A 24,333-nucleotide genomic window follows, 5' to 3' on the forward strand; every position below is an offset into this window, starting at 1 on the left:
CAGGGGCCAGCCCTGCCCAGGAGGAAGGCGGGGCTGCGGCGGCAAGAAGGACAGACAGACACGCGCGTCTCCAGACAAGATTGTTCTCTTCTCAGTGGTCGCCGTCGGGGGGGTCGGCTCAGGCTCAGATCCGGCGGCGGGGAGGTCACTGCGGCACTGCGGGGACAGGAGGAGGGGTGGCTGCGGGGAGGGGCGCAGGACCCGGCTTCCCCCGGCCCGCGCCCCGCCAGGCCCCTCCGCCGGCTGCACTCGCGTGGCCAGCAGGGGGCGCCGGCTCCCCTCCCTCCTCCCTGCAGGGTGCTGCCCCAAGGCCAGGTGCCACCCCAAGGCCAGGGTGCCCCGGAGGGCTGCAGCTTGGAACCCCAAACTGGGAGCATCTGAGCAGAGATTTCTGAGCTACGGGCTGACCCCGGAACCCCGGAGTGGGGCTATTTCTGAGCTGATGGAACAGCTGGTAAAGGGGAGAGCGGCCTGGAGGCTGACAGGGAAGGCTGGGAGGACTCTGAGCCCTGTGAAGGGACCCTCCTGTCTGCTGTCTGGGGCCAGGGGAGGTCCCAGCTGGGGAGGGACTTCTCCAACAGCCTCCCCCCAGAGCCCAGCAGCGTGGGGCGACGAGGAAGCGGGTTCTGGGGGGACGAGATGGCACGTGCAGGGGCCCAGGGCCAGGAGGGAGCACGGCCAGTCTGTCCTATTGCCCACGGCTCTGTGTGGCCCGACGTGGAGGAAAACGGGGGCACATGAGGCCGGAGAGGGACGGCGGGGGCAGGGGAGGGGTCAGATGCAGGACCATGACGCCAGGCTGAGGGCGCCTGGGCTGCTGGGGAGCCCCTGGAGGGCAGGGAGCCCCTGGACAGAGTGTCCTCCGGGGCCCTGTGTGGGGTGGGCTGGAGAGAGACACGGAGGCGGGAGCATTCAGAAGGAAAAGGAGCCCTAGCCGGTGTTGCCCAGTGGCTAGAGCGTTGGCCTGCAAACTGAAAGGTCCCGGGTTTGATTCCGGTCAAGGGCACGTGCCCGGGTTGTGGGCTCAATCCCCGGGGTGGAGGGGGGACTTGTAGGAGGCAGCCGATCCATGATTCTCTCTCATCGTGGATGTTTCTATCTCTCTCTCTCTCTCTCTCTCTCCCTCCCTCTCTGAAATCAATAAAAAAACATATTTTTTTTTAAAAAGGAAGAGGGGCCCTAGCCAGTTTGGCTCAGTGGATAGAGCGTCAGCCTGCAGATTGAAGGGTCCCAGGTTCGATTCCGGTCAAGGGCACGTGTCCATGTTGTGGGCTTGACCGCCAGCAGGGGGCGTGCAGGAGGCAGCCGATCCATGATTCCCTCTCATCATGGATGTTTCTATCTCTCCCTCTCCCTTCCTCTCTGAAATCAATTAAAGAAATATCCACACACAAAAAAAAAAAAAAAGAAAGGAAGAGGGCCAGCAGCTGAAGCTGAGGCTGTGGGCTGAGGCGGGGAGAGGGGGGGACAGGCAGAGTGAGGTGGGGGACAGCCGGGGGCAGGCTGTGCAGGAGGGAGGCTGATCCTGGGCCCCCACAGCCCGGGCCTCTGCCGGGCCCCACGTTGGTTTCGAGGCCGTGTCCACACGCCTCCACTGCGGGCCGCGGCGGTCACCTGCTAAGCTCCCCTCACTCGCTTCCTTCTTTTTTTTTTCTTTTTCTTTTTTTTTAAAATATATTTTACTGATATTTTACAGAGAGGAAGAGAGAGGGATAGAGAGAAACGTCGATGAGAGAGAATCATCGACCAGCTGCCTCTTGCCTACTGGGCATGTGCCCACAACCAAGGTACACGCCCTTAAACAGAATCGAACCCGGGACCTTTCAGTCCGCAGATTGACGCTCTATCCACTGAGCCACACCGGTCTCAGCTCGCTTCCTTCTTGTCCTCCGACTCCCCTGGGACCTGGGACACCACCCAGGCCAGGTCAGGCGCTCCCACCCTGCCCCCCCCCCCAGCAGCCTCCCGAGGGTCTGACTCCCGTAGCTCGGCAGCGGGCGGAGGGCCTCTCACCTCGGACCTCCAGCTTGCACTCGGCCAGCGCCTCCCCCAGCTCGTTGACGGCCAGGCAGGTGTAGGTGCCCCCGTCGAAGGGGGAGGGGCGCCGGATGTTCAGCGTCAGGATGCCCTGGTAGTTGGTCATCAGGTACTTGGGGTCCTCTCGGATCTCCATCTTGTTCTTCATCCAGACCACCTTCGGCTGCGGAGGGGCAGGAGGCGGGCAGCTCAGAGAGGGTGCGGGGCCGTGGGGGGGGACGGGCCCTGGCGAGAGGAGGTCTGAGCCCCCGTTGGCTGGGCCCCCTCCTCAATACGGCCGCATGACCTTGTCTCATCGTGCCCCTGACCCTCGGGCTCCTCCAGCTCACTCCTGAGGGTCCCAAGGGCCCAGCAGGATTCATTTATTTTCACTTTTTTTATTATTTTAATACGAGAGGCCCATCGCATGAAGATCGCTGCCAGAATAGGCCTTCCTTCCCTTTGCTCCGGCCTGGGAGCCTGCAAGTCTTCCCTCCCAGCCAAAGCGCCGCTCCTGTAGCTCCCTCTGCCCCCGCCTTTCCCCCCATAGCAGGCCATGGACGATGCACAAGAGAGGTGCAGGGCCGTGTTCCAATAAAACTTTATTTAGAGAAGCTGGTGGCAGGTGGGTTTGAGCAGCCGGTTAAAGGGGAGCAAAGCCCATGAACGGAGAAGAGACAGCCCGAGGGGTAGACGCACACGCACCTTGGGGTGGCCTCTGACGGCGCAGTTGAGCGCAGCGGTGTACCCAGCCACCACCACGCGGTCCAGCAGCGGCGTCAGGAACTTGGGAGCCATCCGGAAGTCATGCTCCTTGTACTCGGGCGGCTTCCAGCTGATGCCTGCGGGCGAGCGGGCGCGGGGAGATGAGCCCGTGAGGCGACCGAGCCCCGCGGTCCCCAGCCGCCATCCGCGTGGGGCCCGGGGGCGGGGGAGGTGGGTGCAGCGGAGCCACGGCCGCGGGCCGCACCCCGGAGGGGGCTGGCCCGGCGGAGGGGGCGGCCTCACCCGTCTTGAGGATCCGGGCCGGGTCCTTGGAGACGCCGGGGGACTCGCTGAGCCCGCAGATGTTCTCGCTGTAAACCCGGAAGAAGTACTCGTTGCCCACGATGAGGTCGGACACGGTGCAGTGGGTTTGGCGGTTGTGTTCGTAGACGTTGAACCACTCCTGGGGAGAGGACCGGGAAGAGTGGGAAAGTCAGCCGGAACCGGTGTGGCTCAGGGGACAGAGCCTCGGCCTGCGGACTGAAGGGTCCCAGGTTCGATTCCAGTCATGGGCATGCACCTTGGTTGCGGGCACATCCCCAATGGAGGGTGTGCAAGAGGCAGCTGATCAATGATTCTCTCTCATCGATGTTTCTAACTCTCTATCCCTCTCCCTTCCTCTCTGTAAAAAATCAATAAGATATATATATTTTTAAAAAGAGTGGAAAAGTCAGGGACACAAACCAGGGAAGAAAAGCACAGAGGCCTGAAGACGAACAACCCAAAGGCCCATCCGAGGATGAATGGAGACGCGCCATCCCTCGGCCTGGAAGAGGCAGGAGACACGGAAACCCGGAGGACACCAGGCTGAGGGACAGCGGCCGGGCACTAAGGGCCGCAGATAGTGCGATTCTGTTGCTAGGCACATCCAAAAGAGGCACATCCGCAGACGCAGGGCGCGGAGTGGGGGTCGCCAGGGGATGGGCGAGGGAAAGGGGGTGACTGTTTAGTGGATACGGGGTTTCCTTTCAGGTGTGAAATGCCTCGGGACTAGCCTGGCCAGGGTGGCTCTGTGGCTGGGCATCGACCTATGAACCAGGAGGTCCTGGTTCGATTCCCGGTCAGGACACCACGCCCGGGTTGCAGGCTCGATCTCCGGGGTGGGGGGAGTGCAGGAGGCAGCTGATCAAAGGATTCTCTCTCATCATCGATGTTCTTCTCTCTCTCTCTCTCTCTCTTCCTCTCTGAAATCAATAAAAATAAAAAATTTTAAATATAATTTTATTGATTTTTTTTTACAGAGAGGAAGAGAGAGGGATAGAGAGTTAGAAACATCGATAAGGAAAAAAACATCCATCAGCTGCCTCCTGCACACCCCCTACTGGGGATGTGCCCGCAACCAAGGTACATGCCCTTGACCGGAATCGAACCTGGGACCTTTCAGTCCACAGACTGATGCTCTACCACTGAGCCCAAACTGGTTTCAGCAATAAAAATAATTTTTTAAAAACGTTTTGGGACTAGATAGAGGTGGTGTTTGCACACCACTGGGGAATGTACTGAAAGCCATTTCAACATCAGTGCTTAACGCTGCTAGGTGAATTTTATCTCCATTTAAAAAAAAGATGCCCTGGCCGGTGTGCTAAGTGGTAGGGGTCGGCCCTCCCACCAAAGGGCCTTGGGTTTGATTCCCAGTCAAGGGCACGTACCTGGGTTGCAGGCTTAACCCCCTGCCCTGGTCAGAGTCTGTGGGGAGGCAACAGATTGATGTGTCTCTCACATGATGTTTCTCTTTCTTCTTCTCCTCTCTCTCTCTCTCTTTCTCTCATACCCTCTCTCCTTCCCTATCACTCTCTCTGAAAATCATGGGGGCCTTAACCGGTTTGGCTCAGAGGATAGAGCGTCGGCCTGCGGACTCAGGGGACTCAGGGGTCCCAGGTTCGATTCTGGTCAGGGCACATGCCCGGGTTGTGGGCTCAGTCCTGGGTGTGCAGGAGGAAGCCAATCAATAATTCCCTCTCATCATTGATGTTTCTCTCTCCTCACTCTTCCTTCTCTGAAATCAATAAAAATATATTTTTAAAAAAATAAAAACAAAAATCAATGGGGAAAAATAGCCCCGGGGGGGGGGGATTAACAAAAAAAAACCCAATTAAAAGCAAGAAAACCCATCATGCACCAAACCTCAGCCCCAACCTGTTCTCCCAACCCCTCCAGGCCTCGGTTTCCCAGCTGGAAAAAGGGGGGGGGGACAGCACCTGCTCCAATTCCTGGCAGCTTTCCCACCCTGCCCCCCACCCCGCCCGCCCAGCTCCCCCCCAGCTCACCCACCCTGCCCCCCCCACCCCGCCCGCCCAGCCCCCCCCCAGCTCACCCCCCCTGCACCCCCTCACCCGCCCGCCCAGGTCTCCGCCTCACCATGGTCTTCTGTCGGCTTCTGGATGAAGTAGCCGGTGACCTCGCTGTTGCCGTCGTCCTTGGGGGCTGCCACTCCACCAGCGCGTTGGTGCCCACACCTCCTTCACGTCACGTTCACGGGGGGCCCGGCCTTCTCTGCAGGGCGGCGGGTGCTCAGCCAGCCCGGCCCCCGAGGTTCCCCCCTCGCCCCCTCTCCGGCCTGGCCTCTCCGGCCGCCCCCGCGCCCGGGTCCTCACCTCCCACCTGGCTCCTCCCCCCCAGCCCCCCCCCCCCCCCCCCCCCCCCGCCCGGCCCGGCCCGCACCCACGACCCGGATGCGGACGGTGGCCGTGTCCTTCATGTTCTCGATCTGCACGGTGAGCTCGTACTCCCCCGAGTCCGAGCGCGCCGCCTGCCGCACGAAGAACACGGTGTCCGTGTCGCTGGTGCGCACGTTCACGCGGGAGGCGTCCACGGGCGCCCCGCCCTTCGTCCACACCACCTGCGGCCGCGGCTTCCCCTGGGGGGCGGGGGGCAGAGGTCGGCCGGGGCTCTCCTGTGGGAACTGGCCCCTGACCCCTGACCCCCAACCCTGATCCTGACCCTGACCCCCGACCCTAACCCCTGACCCTGACCCTGACCCCCGACCCTGAGCCCGGACCCTGACCCTGACACCCGACCCTGAGAACTGGCCCCTGACTCCCAACCCTGACCCCTGACACTGACCCCCGACCCTGAGCCCTGGCCCTGACCCCGACCCCTGACCCTGACCCCCAACCTTGAGCCCCAACCCTGACCCTGACCCCCGACCCTGAGCCCTGGCCCTGACCCCAACCCCTGACCCTGACTCCCGACCCTGACCCCTGACCCTGACCCTGACTCCCGACCCTGACCCCCGACTCAGACCCCCGACCCTGACCCCCGACCCTGAGCCCGACCCTAACCCTGACCCTGACCCCAGATCCTGAGAACTGGCCCCTGACTCCCGACCCTGACCTCTGACACTGACCCCCAACCCTGAGTCCTGGCCCTGACCCCTGACCCTGACCCCCTACCCTGACCACTGACCCCTGACCCCCAACTCTGATTCCTGACTCTGACCTCTGACCCTGAGCCCCGGCCCTGGTCCCCAGCCCTGACCCCTGACCCTGACCCCTGATCCCTGACCCTGAGCTCCGGCCCTGACCCCGGCCCTGACCCCAGCCCTGAGCCCGGCCCTGAGCCCGGCCCTGACCCCGGCCCTGACCCCGGCCCTGAGCCCGGCCCTGAGCCCGGCCGCGCACCTGGAAGGGGATGACGAGGTTGATGGGCTCCCCCACTTTGCGGATGAAGGTCTGGCGCAGGTGGCGGGGGAGCCGGATCTTGGGCTGCTCTGCGGACACAGACCAGGGGAGGTCAGCGCCGGGCTGGGGGGCCCTCGGGAGGGGGACGGGGGACGGGCGATGAGGCTGTGGGGGCCTAGCGATGGCCTGGGGAGGGCCGGCCTGCAGGAGAGCGGGGCAGGGGCAGGGTCAGGGGCAGGGTCAGGGCGCTCACCCACGATCTCCCTGATGGTGACGGGCTGGGCCAGGCTGGCCGGCTCGCTGCGCCCCGCGATGTTGACGCCCACGACCCGGAAGATGATCCTGGCCCCCGTGGGCAGGTCCTTCACGGTGAAGCCGCAGCGCTCCACCGGCTCCGTGTTGGCGGGGATCCACTCCTCGGCTGGAGGGAGGGCGGAGCGGGGTCTGCCTTCCGACCTCCTGGCCCGGCGGCTGGCCCCGCAGCCCCGCGCCCCTCCCCGCCCCCGCAGCCCCGCAGCCCCGCGCCCCTCCCCGCCCCGCAGCCCCGCAGCCCCGCGCCCCTCGCAGCCCCGCAGCCCCGCGCCCCTCCCCGCCCCCGCAGCCCCGCAGCCCCGCGCCCCTCCCCGCCCCGCAGCCCCGTGCCCTCCTCCCCGCCCGGCCCCGCCCCGCAGCCCCGCAGCCCCGCGCCCCTCCCCGCCCCGCAGCCCCGCAGCCCCGCGCCCCTCGCAGCCCCCCGCCCCTCCACGCCCGGCCCCCCCACCCCCCTCCCCGCAACCCCGCAGCCCCTCGCCCCGCCCCGCCCCGCCCGGCCCGCGCCCCTCCCCGCCCCCAACGGGCAGCAGCTGGCAGCGGTGGAGCCCTGAGGACCGGGCTGGACAGACGGGACGGGACCCCGGGCCCGGGAGCCGCCGCCGGGCACTCACAGTCCTCCAGGCAGTACTCCACCAGGTAGCCGTCGATGCCGCCCGCCCCGATCCTGTCGGGGGGCCTCCACTTGAGGGTGGTGGTGGTGTCCGTCACGTCCTCCACCGTCAGGTGCCGCGGCTCACTGGTGGGCGCTGTCGGGGCCAGGGAAAGGGGGTGGGGGGAATGAGGGGCCAGGGGTCAGCAGAGGGTCAGGGGTCAGAGGTGGGGGCCAGAGGATGCACATCGACCTATGAACCAGGAGGTCACGGTCTGATTCCAAGTCCAGGGCATGTGCCCAGGTTGCGGGTTCGATCCCCCATAGGGGGCGTGCAGGAGGCAGCCGATCAATGACTCTCTCTCTCTCTCTCTCTCTCTCTCTCTCTCTCTCTCACCATTGATGTCTCTCTCGCTCTCTCTCTCTCTCTCCCCCTTCCTCTTCCTTCCTCTCTGAAATCAATTGAAAATAAACAAAAACAAGATTACCAAGGAAGCCAAGACTGGTTTGGCTCAATGGATTGAGCGTTGGCTTGGGGACTGAAAGGTCCCGGGTTCGATTCCGGTCAAGGGCATGTACCTTGGTTGCGGGCATATCCCCAGTAGGGGGTGTGCAAGAGGCAGCTGATCGATGTCTATCTCTCCTCAATGTTTCTAACTCTCTATCTCTCTCCCTTCCTCTCTGTACAAAATCAATAAAATATATTTTAAAAAAAAAGATTACCAGGGAAAAGTGAGGTCCCCCAGGACAGAGACGGGTTACTCTGCGAGGTCAGAGGTCAATGGCAGCAGCACAGAGTATAGGGCTGTGGTCGGCAAACTCCTCAGTCCCCAGAGCCACACACCAACAGCACAACGACTGAAATTTCTTTTGAGAGCCACGTTTTCCCAGCTGAACACTATTTAGGTCAGTACATTGCTATTCACTCAATCAGGGTCCTCCTCAGCTGGCCTTTGCTAAAAAACTCCAGGGCCAAAGAGCCGCATGGGGCTCGTGAGCCCCAGTTTGCCGACCCCTGGTCTGGGGGCCACAGAGGCCAGGGACAGGCCAGGAGGTGGGCGGGGCTCAGGGCAACGCGCTGAGTGGTCAGATGGGAGGGCAGAAGCCAGCGGACTCTGTGGGGTCAGAGGTCAGTGTCAGGCAGGGGCTCGGCAGGGGCTCGGCTAGGGGCTCGGGGGGGGGGGGGTCGGGGGGGCCTCACCGATGGGCATGAAGGGCTTGGAATTGACGCTGGGCTGGGACACCCCGATGGCGTTGACGGCGAAGACCCGCATCTCGTAGAGCACGCCCTCGATCATCTTGGTGGCCTCGTAGGTCGTGTCCGTGAAGACCTCGAAGTTGAGCTTCATCCAGCGCTGGGAGCCCTTCTTCTTCCGCTCCAGGAGGTACCCTGCCCCCAACACCCCCGAGCAGAGAGTCGTGGGGGCCTGGAGAGGCCGGGGCAGGGCCGCAGGCCAGCGGGGCAGGGAGGGCCCCCGAGGCCAGGACCAGCGGTCAGCGTTCACCGGTCCTGGGGCCACGGATCGAGCAGGGTCACGGGCCATACATCAGGGGTCAGGGGTCACAGAAAACCCCAGGCCGCTGCTCGGAGGGAGGATTCCGAGGTGGCTGGGGAGGAGAGGTACGCAGAGACCAAAGGGATTGTGGGATGTCAAAGGTGGAAACTAGTCAGTTTGGCGCGATGGACAGAGTGTCGACCTGAGGACTGAAGAGTCCCGGGTTTGACTCCAGTCAGGGTCACATGCCCCGGTTGCGGGATACATCCCCAGGGGGCAGCCGATCAACAATTCTCTCTCATCCTTGATGTTTCAGTCTCTCTCTCCCTCTCCCTGAAATCAATGGAAATATATATATATATATATATATATATATATATATATATATATATATTTTTTTTTTTTTTAAAGATGGAAACCAGCCCTGACCAGTGTGGCTCAGTGGATAGAGCGTCGGCCTTCGAACTCAAGGGTCCAAGGTCCAATTCCGGTCAAGGGCATGTACCTTGGTTGCGGGCACATCCCTAGCAGGGGGTGTGCAGGAGGCAGCTGATGGATGTTTCTCTCCGATGTTTCTGATTCTCTATCCCTCTCTCTTTTTCTCTGTAACAAATCAATAAAATATATTTTTTTAAAAATAAAGATGGAAACCAGGTTTCGGGGGAGTGGGGGTCCTTGAGGGTGCTACGGACTCTGGGAGGTCAAAGAGAAGCTGGGGGACCCGGAGGTCGGAGGTCGGAGGTCAGAGGTCGGGGTCGGAGGTCAGATGTCGGAGGTCACGCGGGCACTCACCGGTGACTGGCTGTCCGCCGTCATACTTGGGCGGCTCCCAGACCAGGATGGCCCAATCCTCTCCCACGGAGGTGACCCGCACAGCCTCCGGGGGGTCGGGGACGTCTGGGGGGGAGAGGGGAGTCAGGGGGCTCCCCACGGCCTCAGGGAACCACCCCCAAACGCAGCCCCCTCGGCTCCCGCCGCTCACCCACAACCCGCACGTAGATGGAGGCCACGTCCTCGCCGGACGGGTTGGTGACCTTGATGGTGTAGCGGCCCTCGTCCGCCCGCTCCGCGCTCTCGATCACCAGGCTGCTGCGCTCCAGCTCCACGCGCTCCTCGATGCGCATCCTGCCCTCCTTGGCCGTGAACACCTGGGCACACGCCACGGCCATGGGCACCCCCCCGGCCAGACCCGCCTCTGCCCTCCCCTAGACCCCCGCCTCCTCCCTCAGATGGCTGGTGGATGGATGGGTGGATGAGTGGATGGGGGAATGGGTGGGTGGATGGATGGCTGGATGGGTGGATGATGGATGGGTGGATGGGTGGGTGGATGGATGGATGGGTGGATGGGTGGGTGGGTGGGTGGGTGGATGGATGGCTGGATGGGTGGATGGGTGGGTGGGTGGATGGATGGCTGGATGGGTGGATGATGGATGGCTGGATGGGTGGCTGGGTAGGTGGCTGGGTGGATGGGTGGGTGGGTGGATGGGTGGGTGGGTGGATGGGTGGGTGGGTGGGTGGGTGGGTGGATGGGTGGGTGGGTGGGTGGGTGGATGGATGGGTGGATGAGTGGATGGGTGGACGGGTGAATTAATCAATTAACTGATGAGTGGGGGGAAGACGGCTGGATGGAGAATGATGAGTGGAGAAATGGATGGACAGAGCACCCACCATGTGCGGAGACAGTCCCCTGTGACAGACAAACTGAATCTCCCGTCTTCAAAGGCGCCCTCTGAAGAAGGAATCACAGTGCTCGGCTTACAATGCAGCGGAGCTCAGAGAGGGCGGCGCTCGCCTGGAGCGGCCGGCAGAGCCCGGCGGGACAGGCGGGCAGCGCGGGGGAGGCCCAGCAGAGCCCGGCGGGACAGGCGGTCAGCACGGGGGACGCCCGCTCACCTGGTCCCCCTTCATCCAGGTGGCGACCGGGCGGGGCTCCCCCGAGATGGCCACGTCCAGCCGCAGCTTGTTTCCGGCCACGACCACGATGGAGTTGTCGGAGGTCTTCCCCGAGCAGTCCAGGTGGATCTTCGGGGGCTCTGGGGGCAGAGGCGGATTCCGGGGACTTGGGAGGCGGCAGCTGGGCTGTCCCAGAGCCCGCCAGGGGGTCCGGAGAAACTGGGTTCCCCCAGCCAGAGACTCAGGGCCCAGGCTCTGGCCCTCCTCCCTCAGACCCAGGCCCCCAGCCCCTCCTCCCTCAGACCCAGGCCCCCAGCCCCTCCTCCCTATGACCCAGGCCTCCAGCCCCTCCTCCCTCAGACCCAGGAGGCCAGCCCCTCTTCCCTCAGACCCAGGAGGCCAGCCCCCAGCCCCTCTTCCCTCAGACCCAGGGGGCCAGCCCCCAGCCCCTCTTCCCTCAGACCCAGGGGGCCAGCCCGCTGTGAAGCCACAGGGCACCTACCTTGCTTGGGGACGTACTCCACCTTGATTTCTGGGGGGCACAGGAGAGGGGCCGATTAGGTCTACATCCCTGGGGCCGGTCCCACCTTCACCCCAGAGGCAGGGGAGGGTCTGGGGGCACCGGGCCCCGGGGGCTGGGGTGGGCTCAGGACCGTGGCTGTCCCACCCATGGGTCCCCACATGGCCTCGCTGTGGCGGAAACGACGCTCTCCCCGTCTCCTGTCTGAGTGCCCCCCCCCCCGCGGGCTCTGAGGGACGGGGCCCGGGGCCCGGGGGGAGCAGAGGGCCCTCACCCAGGAAGTTGAGCTTGGCGGAGAGGGACAGGGCGTAGCCGTCGGGCACGAAGGTGTAGTCGCCCTCGTCCTCCGGGCGGACATCATTGATCACCAGCTTGTGAATCCTGAGGGGGGGGGCCAGGGCAGGGGTCAAGCCGGGTCACCCCGGGACCCCCACAGAACCAGCCTCCTCCACGCAGTTCACATGCTCACACCCACCCCTCTCCTTTTTAGTACATTTTTTAATTGACTTTATTTTTTATTTTATATATATATATATATATATATATATATATATATATACATATATATATATTTTAAATATATTTTATTGATTTTTTGCAGAGAGGAAGGGAGAGGAACAGAGAGCCAGAAACGTCGATGAGAGAGAAACATCGACCAGCTGCCTCTTGCACACCCCCTACCGGGGATATGCCTGAAATGAATGTACATGCCCTTGACCGGAATCGAACCTGGGACCTTTCAATCCGAAGACCGACGCTCTACCACTGAACCAAACCGGTTTCGGCAATTGACTTTATTTTTTATTTTTTAATATATATATATTTTAAAATATATATATATTTTATTGATTTTTTTACAGAGAGGAGGGGAGAGGAATAGAGAGCCAGAAACATCGATGAGAGAGAAACATCCACCAGCTGCCTCCTGCACAACCCCCACTGAGGATGAGCCCGCAACAGGGCACATGTCTGGGTGGCAGGCTCGATCCTCAGTGTGGGGAGGGGCAGTGTGTGCAGGAGGCAGCCAATCAATGATTCTCTCTCACCGTTGATATTTCTCTCTCTCCTTCTCCCTCTCTAAAATCAATAAAATGTATTTAAATAAAATAAAAATGTATTTTAAAAAAAATACAGCAGCCATAACCAGTTTGGCTCAGTGGATACAGCATCGGTCTGAGGACTGAAGGGTCCCAGGTTTGATTCTGGTCAAGGGCATGTGCCTTGGTTTCAGGCACATCCCCAGTAGGGGGGGTGTGCAGGAGGCAGCTGATCGGTGATTCTCTCATCGATGTTTCTAACTATCCCTCTCTCTTCCTCTCTGTAACAAATCAATAAATTTTTTTTAAATAAATGCAAATAAATAAATAAAGGAATACGGAGGAAGCAACATGGGGACAGTTCCCAGCCCAGGCCACCCCGTCACGTTCCCTTGCCCGCCCTCGAACCCGTTTCTACCACGTGACGATGCCAGGACCAGCCCTACTAGGAGACGAGGCATCACCAGGACCAGAGCAGACACAGCCCAGCGCCTCCAGGTCCCCACAGAGCACAGGAGGGTGAGCAGAGCGGACACTCAGCTGGCCACACAAGCACCAGGAAGGCCATCCTCCATCAGCCAGCCGCCCATCGACCCACAGACTCGATTCAATAAGTCCCTGTGCTTTGGAACCGCTCGGTCCGGGGATGGTCGTTACGCGGCTAGAGCTGGCTGATGCACACGCTCCCTCCCCCCAGCCGCCCCCACCGTCTCCTCCGCACCTCCCCGTGTGGGTCATGATGATCCTCTTGCTGGGCCGCACCTCGACCCCGTTCTTGAACCACTTGCCCGTCACCTTGTCGTCCGACACCTCGCACTTGAACACGGCCTGATCGGAGGCCTTCACGGTCAGGTCCGCGATGTCCTGCAGGACCTCTAGCTGTTTCACTGGGCGGGGGAAGAAGGAGCCGGGGCCGTCACACCTCCCGTCCGCCCACGGCCCGTGGGGGTGCCCGGCACCGAGGAGGCAGCCGCGACCGGCCCGCAAACCCCCTGCTGGCCTCCCTGGTGGAGCTCACACTGCGGCCGGGAGGCAGGCGGCGAACGGGGAAACATTCACGCGTCACACAGGGAGCCAGCCGGGAGGCCTGGGGGAGGTGGGGCGAGTCCACAGGAGGACGCGGGGGCCCGGGTGCAGAGGGCGGCGGGTGCCAGGGCCCCGCGGGGCAGAGAGGGCTTTGGGTGCGGAAACAGCAGGCAGTGTGAGGCAAAGGGAGGCATCCAGGGCAATCCCAAAGCAGCATGAGCCACGGGCCCCGCCCCCTTCCCACCCCCGCACCTTCCACAATGAGGTCAGCCTCGCACTGGCCGCCGTTGGTCATGACCTTGAACCGACCCGCGTCTTCCAGGGTCACCTCGGAGAAGATGAGGATGTGGCGCTTGCCGTCCTTCTTGAAGCGGTAGCGCGCCTTGTAGGAGTCCTCCTTGGTCATCTCCACGCCGTCCCGCATCCTGGGGGGGGGGGGGGGGGTGTCAGAGGGTGAGCCGCGGGCCGGGGCGACCGTCCGGGGGGCCAGGGGCCCATGGGGAGGTCACAGGAGGGAGAGAGATTAAGGATGGAGCGGCAGCCTGAATGAATGGGCCACTGGTGAGGGTCACGGGGAGATGCCTACTCCAGTCATAGGTCAGGGGTCACACAGGGGTCACACAAAGGTCATGAGGAGAGGAGGGAGTCCTGAGGTCACAGAGAAATGCCCAGCAGTGTGGCCTGTAAATGATGCTTCCCTTGCCTGGGACACCCCTTCCTTCCACTTCTACCTCCTCATCACTCTCAGCTCAACCGTCACCTCCTCCAGGAAGTCTTCCCTGACTTCCTGAGTGCCTTCTTCCTATTTATTTTTTTAATATTTTATGATTTTTTTTTTTACAGAGAAGAAGAGAGAGGGATAGAGAGTTAGAAACATCGATGAGAGAGAAACATCGATCTGCTGCCTCCTGCACATCCCCCACTGGGGATGTGCCTGCAACCAAGGTACATGCTCTTGACAGGAATCGAACCTGGGACCCTTCAGTCTGCAGGCCGACGCTCTATCCACTGAGCCACACCGGTTTCGGCCATAAAAATTATTTTACTTTTTTTAAAAAATACATATTTTATTGATTTTTTTACAGAGCGGAAGAGAGAGGGATAGAGAGCTAGAAACATTGACCAGCTGCCTCCAGTACACCCCACACTGGGGATGTGCCCGCAACCAAGGTACATGCCCTTGACGGGAATTGAACCTGGGACCTTTCAGTCCGCAGACCGACGCTCTATCCACTGGGCCAAACCGGTTTCGGCGTCTTCTTCCTATTAAAAAGTGGTTACAGCCCTAGCCGGTCTGGCTCAGTGGACAGAGCGTCGGCCTGAGGACTGAAGGGTTCCGGGTTCGATTTCGGTCAGCGGCACATGCCTGGGTTGTGGACTCAGTCCCCAGTGAGGGGTTCGTGCAGGAGCAGCCAATCAATGGTTTCCTCTCATCGTTGGTGTTTCTCTCTCCCGCTCTGAAATGAAAAGTAAAATATTTAAAAGGAAAAAGGTGGTTGGGTGGCTCCATGGGATGGTGCATCGTCCAGTCCACACAGAATAAAAAGTCGCCGGTTGGATTCCTGGTCAGGACACATTCCTAGGCTGCAGGTTCGATCCCCAGTCAGGGCTCCTACAGTAGGTAACTGATTGCTGTTTCTCTCTCTCTCTCCCCTACCCCTTCCTCTCTCTCTCTAAAATCAATTAAAATAACAACATATCCTCAGGCGAGGATTTAAAAAAAAAAAAAAGTGGTTACAGTGCCCTAACCGGTTTCACTCAGTGGACAGAGCATCGGCCTGCAGACTCAAGGGTCCTGGTTCGATTCCGGTCAGGGGCATGTACCTTGGTTGCAGGCACATCCCCAGTGGGGGGTGTGCAGGAGGCAGCTGATCGATGTTTCTTTCTCATTGATGTTTCTAACTCTCTATCCCTCTCTCTTCCTCTCTGTAAAAATCAATAAAATATACACATATGCCGAAGCCAGTTTGGCTCAGTGGTAGAGAGTCGGTCTGCGGACTGAAAGGTTCTGGGTTCAATTCCGGCCAGGGGCATGTACCTTGGTTGCGGGCACATCCCCGGTAGGGGGTGTGCAAGAGGCAGCTGGTCGATGTTTCTCTCTCCTCAACGTTTCTAGCTCTCTATCCCTCGCTCCTCCTCTCTGTAAAAAATCAATAAAATATACACATTTATTTTTAAAAAGTGGTTACAGCATCAGTTACGGCTCCTCTGAAACACTTGTCAAAACAGAACTTCTGTCTTTATTCGTGTGATGACTTGATTAAGGCCTGTCTCCGTCTCTCACACCCACGCACTCCAGAAATGTACCGGATCACAAACTGCACCAGGGCAGGTACCCTGGTGACACAGTATCTTTCCATTTATCTCAACACACAGTAGGTCTCTGTGTGCCCAACACACAGTAGGTGCTTACTAAGCATCTGTCAGACGGATGAACAGATGTGGGGACGCATGAACCGAGGGGTAGATGGGTGAGTGGGTGGGTGAGTGGGTGGATGGATGGATAACTAGATGAGTGGATGGAGGAGGGGGGAGGGGGGATGTGGAGATGAATAGGTAAGCCAGAGGATGGATGGGTGATTGGTCAAACGGATGGATAAATGATTTATGAATCTGAAATAGCAGGGGTCAGGAACAGGGATGGCATAGGTAGAAGTCAGCTGTTCTAGAATTTCTAGACGGGGAAGGTCAGAGTTCAGAGGGAGCGGCTGAGGCCTCGGGGGGACTCCGGGGTACAGGCCCAGGGTCGTGGAGGTGGGAGGGGGGTCAAGGGTCACGTACCACATGACCTGGGCGCCTTCCTCGGACACCTCCACGGACATTTCCACCCGGTCGCCCACAAACACCTGCTGGTCCTCCAGGGGCGTCACGATCAGCACTGGGGGTTCTGTGGGCACAGGCGGGGGGGGGGGGGGGGGGGTCAGGGAGTCTCCGGACGCCCCCGGGCCCCGGGCCCCGCCCCGGCCCCGCCCCCGGGCCCCGCCCGGCCGCACCTCTGACGAAGAGCTCGGTGAAACACTTCTCGTCGCCCACGGCGACCTCGTACGCGGCGTCGTCCGCCAGCGTGCACTTGTTGATGGTGAGGATCCGCTTCTTGCCCACGTTCTCGAACACGTACCTGGCGAGCAGCCTCGTTCAGCCCGGGGCCCAGAGCCGCCCGCCGGTCCCAGGCCGGGCACCCCGCTCAGGGTCACAGGGTAGGGGAGGGGGACACTGTCCAGCTTCTGCTTTTCCTTTCCTTTCCTTTTTTTTTTTTTTTTTTTTTTTTTTTAACATATTTTATTGGCCGAAACCGGTTTTGCTCAGTGGTTAGAGCGTCGGCCTGCGAACCGAAGGGGTCCCGGGTTCGATTCCGGTCAAGGGCATGTACATTGGTTGCGGGCACATCCCCAGTAGGGGGTGTGCAGGAGGCAACTGATGGATGTTTCTCTTTCATAGATGTTTCTAGCTCTCCTCTCTGTAAAAAATCAATAAAATATATTAAAAGAAAGAAAGAAAGGAAGAAAGGAAGGAAGAAAGGAAGAAAGAAAGAAAGAAAGAAAGATCGATGAGAGAGAAACATCCATCAGCTGCCTCCTGCACACCTCCTACTGGGGATGTGCCCGCAACCAAGGTACATGCCCTTGACTGGAATCGAACCTGGGACCCTTCAGTCTGCAGGCCCACGCTCTATCCACTGAGCCACACTGGTCAGGGCCTGACTGGCGTCATTCCTGATGCTGTTGTTCTTACCGTTTGCACGACCGAATGTGCACTGCACAGCGCACTGGCCATTCTCAACGGAATTCCTGGTCTCAGCGCCATGTCTCCTCCTGAGGTCCTTGTACGTTTCACATGGGGGTGGGGGTGCCCTTTCCGGGTTCTGAGGGGCCAGATCCCCGCCCCGCCCCACGCGGAGACCGCCGCGCGCACGTACTTGCTGCCTGGCTTGATCTCCTGGCCGTTCTTGAACCACTTGAGGGGCAGGTCGGGGTCGCTGATCTCCACCACCAGCTTGATCTTCTGGCCCCGGTCCACCTGGTAGGCCGGGTCCAGCTTCTTGGTGAAGGCTGCGGGCGGAGGGACACAGGGCGGGTGAGCTGGAGGTCCGCCCCGCCCTGCCCTGCCCTGCCCTGGCCGTCCCAGCGCTGCCGAGTCTCCCTCCCGGACCCTCAGCTCTCCGAGGTCACAAAAAGGTCAAGGTCACGAGCTCGGAGGTCCCCGAGAACAGGACTCTCTCCCACGCTTCAGATCGGGGCCCCCAAGGGATGGGTCCAGGCTCCCCACATCGGATGCTACGGTTCTTTTTTTCTTTTTCTTTTTTAATATTTATTTTTATTGATTTCAGAGAGAGAGGGATAGAAACATCAATGATGGGAGAGAATCATTGATTCCTACACGCCCCCTACCGGAGATCAAGCCCGAAACCCAGGCGTGTGCCCTTGACTGGAATCGAACCTGGGACCCTTCAGTCCGCAGGCTGACGCTCTATCCACTGAGCTAAACCAGCTAGGGCCATGGTTGGCAAACTCATTAGTCACCAGAGCCAAATATCAACAGGACAACAACTGAAATTTCTTCGGAGAGCCACATTTTTTAGACTTAAACTTCTTCTAACGCCACTTCTTTGAAATAGACTCTTCCTGGCTGTGGTGTTATTTTTTTTTTTTTAATATATTTTCTTAATTTTTTTACAGAGAGGAAGAGCTAGAAGCAATGATGAGAGAGAATCATCGATCAGTTGCCTCCTGCACACCCCACTGGGGATGTGCCCGCAACCAAGGTACATGCCCTTGACCGGAATCGAACCTGGGACCCTTCATTTAGTCCGCAGGCCGACGCTCTACCACTGAGCCAAAGAGCCGCCTGTGGCTTATGAGCCGGGTTTGCCGACCACGGGGCTAGGGCGACGCTGCGGCTCTCAGGGGCGCCCCCCCCCCCTCAGGCCAGCACTGACCTTCGCTCTTCTTGACCTCGACCTTGGCCTTCTTGAGCCGCTTGAGCATGCCGCGCAGGTCGGTGATGCCGTACTGGAAGGCGATCTTCTCGTACTCGCTCTTCTTCGCCCCCTTCAGGAGCTCCCAGATCTCGGGCGGGATGCCCAGGTCGTCATCGTCCTTCTTCTTCTTCTTCTCCTTCTCCTGCTCCACCACCTCCCTGAGGACCGGAGAGAGGCGGCCCCCTGTCTCCCTCCGCCCCCGGGTCTCCCTCCGCCTCCCGCCCTCTTCCTGTGTGCCCGCCCCTCTGCGGCGCTGGGCCCGTTATCCTTTCTCCTCCCCTCCTGGACCTCGCCCCGCCGCCTCCCTGCTCTCCCGGCCTCCACCCCGCCTCTGCCCTGCAGCCTGCCCCCCACGGGCCCCAGAGGGACGCCCTGGCCCCCTATCGGATGCCACCCCTTCCCTGCTGAGTGGCTCAGGGGAATGGCAGGCAGACAGAAGGGCGGGCAGGGAGACGGTGGGTGGCAGACGGACAGGTGGGTAGACGGACGGATGGGCTAAGGGCAGGCAGGCGGGTGCGTGGATTAGTCCGCGGGTGAACAGGAAGCGGGCTGGGCGGGCGGGTGAGACGGGAAGGCGGTGGACGGGCAGGCGGCGGGATGGGTGTTGGACGGGGCGGACCGGTGGATGAGAAGGAGCCGGAGGGGACGGGAAAGTGGAGGGCGGCGGCTGGGTGGCTGCTGGGCGGGCAGAGGGAGGATGAGGAGTGGAGGGGCGGGCGGGGAGTCCATGGATGGGCCCTCCCCCTCCGTCTTCTCTCTCTGGGGGCCTCACCTCTTCTTCAGCAGCCCGCTGAAGTCCAGCTCGCCCGCGTCCTCCGACTTCCCTTCACCCCTGCGGCCGGGGAGAGGGGCTGTGAGCTCCCCTGAAGTCCCCCCAGACGCAGCGTGGGTCCCCACTCCTTGCCACCCCCCGTCCTCCCTTCTCCCGAGGGGACGCCCGGGGTCCGGGGTCGCTTACGTGCGCTTGAATTCTTCCAGAACCGGCCCCGAGGAGTCCTGGGTGGCTGGGGAGAGGCAGAGGGGAGAGAGGGGGAGCTGGGGACACGCCCTGACCACAGGCCAAGAGCAGCCCTGGGCCCCGGCCGCCCCCTCCAGCCCCTCCAGCCTCTCCAGACCCCCCTCCACCCCCTCCAGCCTCTCCAGACCCCCCTCCACCCCCTCCAGCCCCTCCAGCCCCCCTCCACCCCCTCCACCCCCTCCACCCCGCCCCGCACAGGCCCTCCCGCCCCTTCTCCAGCTCCTGCAATGGCTTCACCTGCCTCCGGGCCTTCAGCCTCCCCCAGCGCCGCCCACCACCGCACCCTCCCCCTCCCGCTCTGGGCACGCAGCCTGCCCCCCCTGGGCCTGGTCCCCCACCCCGGGCCCCGGACCCTCGCCCCCTCCCCCCCAGCGCACCCTCCACGTCGATGTTGAAGCTGCAGCTGTCGCAGAAGTCCTTGGCTTTGACCTCCAGGCGGTAGTCACCGCGGTCCCCCAGCACCACCTTCCCGATGTGCAGCTCCACCTCGTACACCTGGGGCGAGGCCGGGGGTGGGTGCATGGCCCCTTCCCAGAGCCCCCCACAGCTCCCCCCAAGCCCTCCCCACCCCCAGCTCCCCCCCAGCCCTCCCCACCCCCAGCTCCCCCCTCAGCCCTCCCCACCCACAGCTCCCCCCTCAGCCCTCCCCACCCACAGCTCCCCCCTCAGCCCTCCCCACCCACAGCTCTCCCCCCACAGTCCCCCCCCACTCACTGCTCTCCCCCTCCCCACCACTGTCACCCCCTAGGCCTGACAGTCTTGACCCTGAGCCCATGCCCCTGACCCCCGGACACTTTTCGGGGAATGCAGACACGGTGCCCAAGTGCCTGAACCCCAATGGCCTCCCCTCCTGCGGACACAACCTCTACCAGGCGGCCCGAGCACCCTCCATCCCGGGCACCGGGCCCATGGCCACACCCGAGTGCTCACAGGCCACAGGGCAGCAGGGCCTGGTCTGCTCCAGCCACCCCCCCGCCGTGCCCCCGGCCCCCGTGCCCCCCATGCGCCCAGCCCCCATGCCCCCGGCCCCCGTGCCCCCGGCCCACCGTGCCCCCAGCCCCCGGCCCTCACGTTGTTGGCGGAGTCGTGGGTCTCCTTGAAGGAGAAGCGGGCGCCGCTCTTGATGCCCAGCTCCAGCCACTTCCCCTTGAACCACTTGATGGAGGGTTTGCCGGGCAGCTCCTTCCCGTTCACCGTGGCCGCGACCACCACGTCCTTCCCTGGGGGAGGGGGGGTGTGAGGGATGGAGGGAGCCGTCAGGCCGGGGCCCCACACTCTATGGTGAGAACTGGAGGTTGGAAGCCCTATCCCCTCCTCCCTCAGACCCAGGCCCCCAGCCCCTCCTCCCTCAGACCCAGGGGTCCAGGCCCCCAGCCCCTCCTCCCTCAGACCCAGGGGTCCAGGCTCCCAGCCCTCCTCCCTCAGACCCAGGGGCCCAGGCCCCCAGCCCTCCTCCCTCAGACCCAGGGGCCCAGACCCCCACCCCTCCTCCCTCAGACCCAGGGGTCCAGGCCCCCAGCCCCTCCTCCCTCAGACCCAGGCCCCCAGCCCCTCCTCCCTCAGACCCAGGGGTCCAGGCCCCCAGCCCCTCCTCCCTCAGACCCAGGGGTCCAGGCCCCCAGCCCCTCCTCCCTCAGACCCAGGGGTCCAGGCCCCCAGCCCCTCCTCCCTCAGACCCAGGGGTCCAGGCCCCCGGCCCCTCCTCCCTCAGACCCAGGGGTCTAGGCCCCCAGCCCCTCCTCCCTCAGACCCAGGGGTCCAGCCCTTCCTCCCTCAGACCCAGGGGTCCAGGCCCCCGGCCCCTCCTCCCGGGCCCTCAGCCCCTCCGCCCCCAGGCCCCCTCACCATTCTCCACAGACACAGACTCCGGCTTCTTCAGGAAAACCCCTGGGGGCTCTGGGGCCGTGGGGGACTGCTCCGCAGACGGGGCCTCTGGAGGGGAGACAGGGCGGGGGCTGAGGCCGCAGGGCGGGCAGTAGCCCCTTTGGGGGCAGACGGGGCTTAGAGCCGGGAGGGACCCTCCGCACAGAAGCCAAAGGCCCTGGTGTGACGTGGCCTTGCCCAACCGGGAGAGACCGCGTGGCCCCAAGCAGCTGCGTGACCTCGGCCAGGCTGGCCTCGCCCCCGGGCCTCAGTTTCCCCATCTGCGGACGGGAGGGTGGACTGCATGGTCCCGAGTGGGACTTTGCAACGGGAGAGGCGCCAAGATGGACGGGTGTGCGAGCGGGCGGGGCTGGGGGGCGGGTGCCTGAGGGCCAGGCAGGGGGCCTGGGCTCTGTCCCTGGGCACTGGGGAGCCATGGAAGGCTGGGGAGGGGTGGTCAGCTCTGGGAGCACCGTGGGGAGGACGGGGAGAGGGCAGGAGAGCTGGGGGATGAGTCCGAGCTCTGCTGAGCCCGCGGGACACCCTCTCACCTTTGGGAGACTCTGGGGGGGCCTCTGCTGGGGGGGCCTCCGCTGGGGGGGCCTCCTTTGGAGCGGATTCCTCAGGAGCAGGTTTGGCCTCATCTTTGGCTGTGAAGTAGGTGTTCATACTGAGCACAAGCTCAGCCCCTCCTCCCTTGGACCCAAGGGTCCAGGCCCCAGCCCCTCCTCCCTCAGACCCAGGAGTCCAGGCCCCCAGCCCCTCCTCCCTCAGACCCAGGAGTTCAGGCCCCCAGCCCCTCCTCCCTCAGACCCAGGAGTCCAGCCCCCCAGCCCCTCCTCCCTCAGACCCAGGAGTCCAGCCCCCCAGCCCCTCCTCCCTCAGACCCAGGGGTCCAGGCCCCCAGCCCCTCCTCCCTCAGACCCAGGGGTCCAGGCCCCCAGCTGTCCTCCCTCAGATCCAGGAGTCCAGGCCCCCAGCCCCTCCTCCCTCAGACCCGGGAGTCCAGCCCCCCAGCCCCTCCTCCTCCCTCAGACCCAGGGGTCCAGGCCCCCAGCCCTCCTCCCTCAGACCCAGGGGTCCAGGCCCCCAGCCCCTCCTCCCTCAGACCCAGGGGTCCAGGCCTCCAACCCTCCTCCCTCAGACCTAAGGGCCCAGGCCCCCAGCCCCTCCTCCCTCAGACCCAGGAGTCCAGGCCCCCAGCCCTCCTCCCTCAGACCCAGGAGCCCAGCCCAGCCCCCTTCCAGGCACATTAACTCTCTCTCCTCCTGAGCCTGTGGGATCAGGTTTCCCCTTGCCCTGGCCGGCCATGCCCCGTGGTCCAGGCCACAGGCCCTGACCTTTTGGGCCCTGAGGGTAAAATTAGCTCTCCCGCCCGGCTGGAAACCGGACACCTGTGCTGACCACAGCACCTCTGCAGCCGGCGGCCCGCCGGTCCCGGCTCCCGGGGTCCCCGCGGCTCTGAGGGCCCGACCCCCTCCCCACCGCCCGGCCGACCTGGTGCCCGTGGCCTGGACACCCGGAGGGTCAGTTCCCCGCGAGAGGAAGTGCCCCCACCCCCGTCTGCACATGGAGGCTCGGCGTCCTTACTCGAAGGCCCCTGATTCTGCCAGCAAGGAGCGCCCTCACCCTCAGAACTCTCCTGGCCCCGCAGACAGACAGGAGCCCCTGACTCTGAGCCCGGGAGGACGGTTGGCCCCTCAGAGAAAGGCCCAGGCCTCACGCAGAGGCCCGATCCCCACCCAGAGGACCCTCACCCAGAGGACCCTCACCCAGAGGACCCTCACCCAGAGGACCCTCACCCAGAGGACCCATCCCCAAAGGCAGCTGACCGCGGTCGCCACACAGACTCCCCGGGGTTCACACGCACAGACTCACAGCCCCCCACCCCCCCAAAAGGACTCCAGTCCCAGTCAGAGGCAGTCCTTCCGCACCCACAGGGGCCTCCCAGGCCCGGCACAGGGACCCCTGACCCTCCCCGCACAGGGGAGGGGACCCTCCACCCAACACACAGGGAGGGGGGCCCGCTCCCCACAGAGGGGACGCCCGGTCCTCCCAGCATCACAGACGGAGGAGCCGTCCCCGTGCGGGGCGTCCGCGGAGAGGAAGTGCCCACCGCCACCTGGTTTAGCCTCGGGCATGGCTGCCACCTCCTCGGCTCCTCCGGCCACAGCGGTCCCTCAGGCCCTGGGAGGCAGGTGGGCCTCGGGGGCGGCCCTATAAGGGTGAGCTAACTCCCAGGAGTCTCCGGGAGGCTTCCCCGGCCTCGCCACCCGCCCATCGTCCGCCCGGGGAGCCAACAGGGACAGCCAACCAGGAGGGGCTGGACGCCAGGTCCCGGAGGCTTGGGACGCCTGGGTCTGAGGGAGGAGGGGCTGGGGACATGGACTCCTGGGTCTGAGGGAGGAGGGGCTGGGGGCCTGGACTCCTGGGTCTGAGGGAGGAGGGCTGGGGGCCTGGACCACTGAGTGTGAGGGAGGAGGGGCTGGGGGCCTGGACCCCTGGGTGTGAGGGAGGAGGGGCTGGGGGCCTGGACCCCTGGGTGTGAGGGAGGAGGGGCTGGGGGCCTGGACCCCTGGGTCTGAGGGAGGAGGGGCTGGGGGCCTGGACCCCTGGGTCTGAGGGAGGAGGGGCTGGGGGCCTGGACCCCTGGGTGTGAGGGAGGAGGGGCTGGGGCTGGACCCCTGGGGCATGCACCGAAGGGACCTGGGCTCCAGACCTTGGGTGCTGGGGGAAGGAGGAGGATAAGGGCCTGAGTCTGGGGCTGGGGGGAAAGTGGGTGAATGGCCAGGGGGCGGGTGGGGGGTTGTGGGGACAGGACAGGGTCTAGAGAGCCATTCTTAGCATCTGCAAGTAAGGGCTTTTCGGGAAACCAGAGCCGGGGCTGGGGGAGGGCGGTTCCGAGCCGGCCAGGAGGGCGCTGGGCCCCGGAGCCGCCCCAGGCGTGGGCACACCCCGGCCTGGGCCCGGGCCTCTGGGACCCGGACTGGCCCGCGCCCTCCTGGGACCGCGCCCGGCCGGGCCCCACGCCGGTTCCCGGAGCGGGCGCGGCGGGCACGGACGCGGGTGCCGGCAGCGGGGGCGGGAGCCGGGAAGGCCCTGGAGGGGTGCCCGGGCGCTGGCGCCCTTCCCGGCAGGGAGACCTGCGGCTGCCCGAGGGGGGGCGCTCGGTGGGGGAGGGGGAGGGAGGAGAGGGTTTG

General features: G+C 63.2%; 1 protein-coding gene and 1 long non-coding RNA gene across 2 annotated transcripts in view; one reads left to right on the forward strand and one right to left on the reverse strand.

The window, feature by feature from the left end:
• The window catches only part of LOC311616169, a 46,272-nt gene that overhangs the window by 18,528 nt on the left and 3,411 nt on the right, over positions 1-24,333 (forward strand). The window lies entirely within an intron of this gene.
• On the reverse strand, positions 70-23,541 carry MYBPC2 (myosin binding protein C2). The gene is given in 32 exon segments (XM_084907434.1): positions 70-156; positions 2,014-2,200; positions 2,722-2,858; positions 3,025-3,184; positions 5,140-5,152; positions 5,154-5,205; positions 5,208-5,231; positions 5,234-5,248; positions 5,251-5,274; positions 5,443-5,638; positions 6,402-6,490; positions 6,655-6,822; positions 7,325-7,459; positions 8,504-8,692; positions 9,591-9,695; positions 9,781-9,946; positions 10,692-10,831; positions 11,194-11,223; positions 11,486-11,592; positions 12,970-13,135; positions 13,527-13,699; positions 16,056-16,161; positions 16,268-16,392; positions 17,191-17,323; positions 18,211-18,410; positions 19,025-19,084; positions 19,211-19,256; positions 19,648-19,765; positions 20,342-20,490; positions 21,116-21,202; positions 21,685-21,783; positions 23,256-23,541. Coding segments are annotated over 32 exon segments (3,429 nt in total). The 5' UTR covers positions 23,275-23,541; the 3' UTR covers positions 70-145.

Source organism: Pipistrellus hanaki, assembly GCF_964339955.1.
Source record: "Pipistrellus hanaki genome assembly, contig: scaffold_82, whole genome shotgun sequence".
Classification (NCBI taxonomy): Eukaryota; Metazoa; Chordata; class Mammalia; order Chiroptera; family Vespertilionidae; genus Pipistrellus; species Pipistrellus hanaki.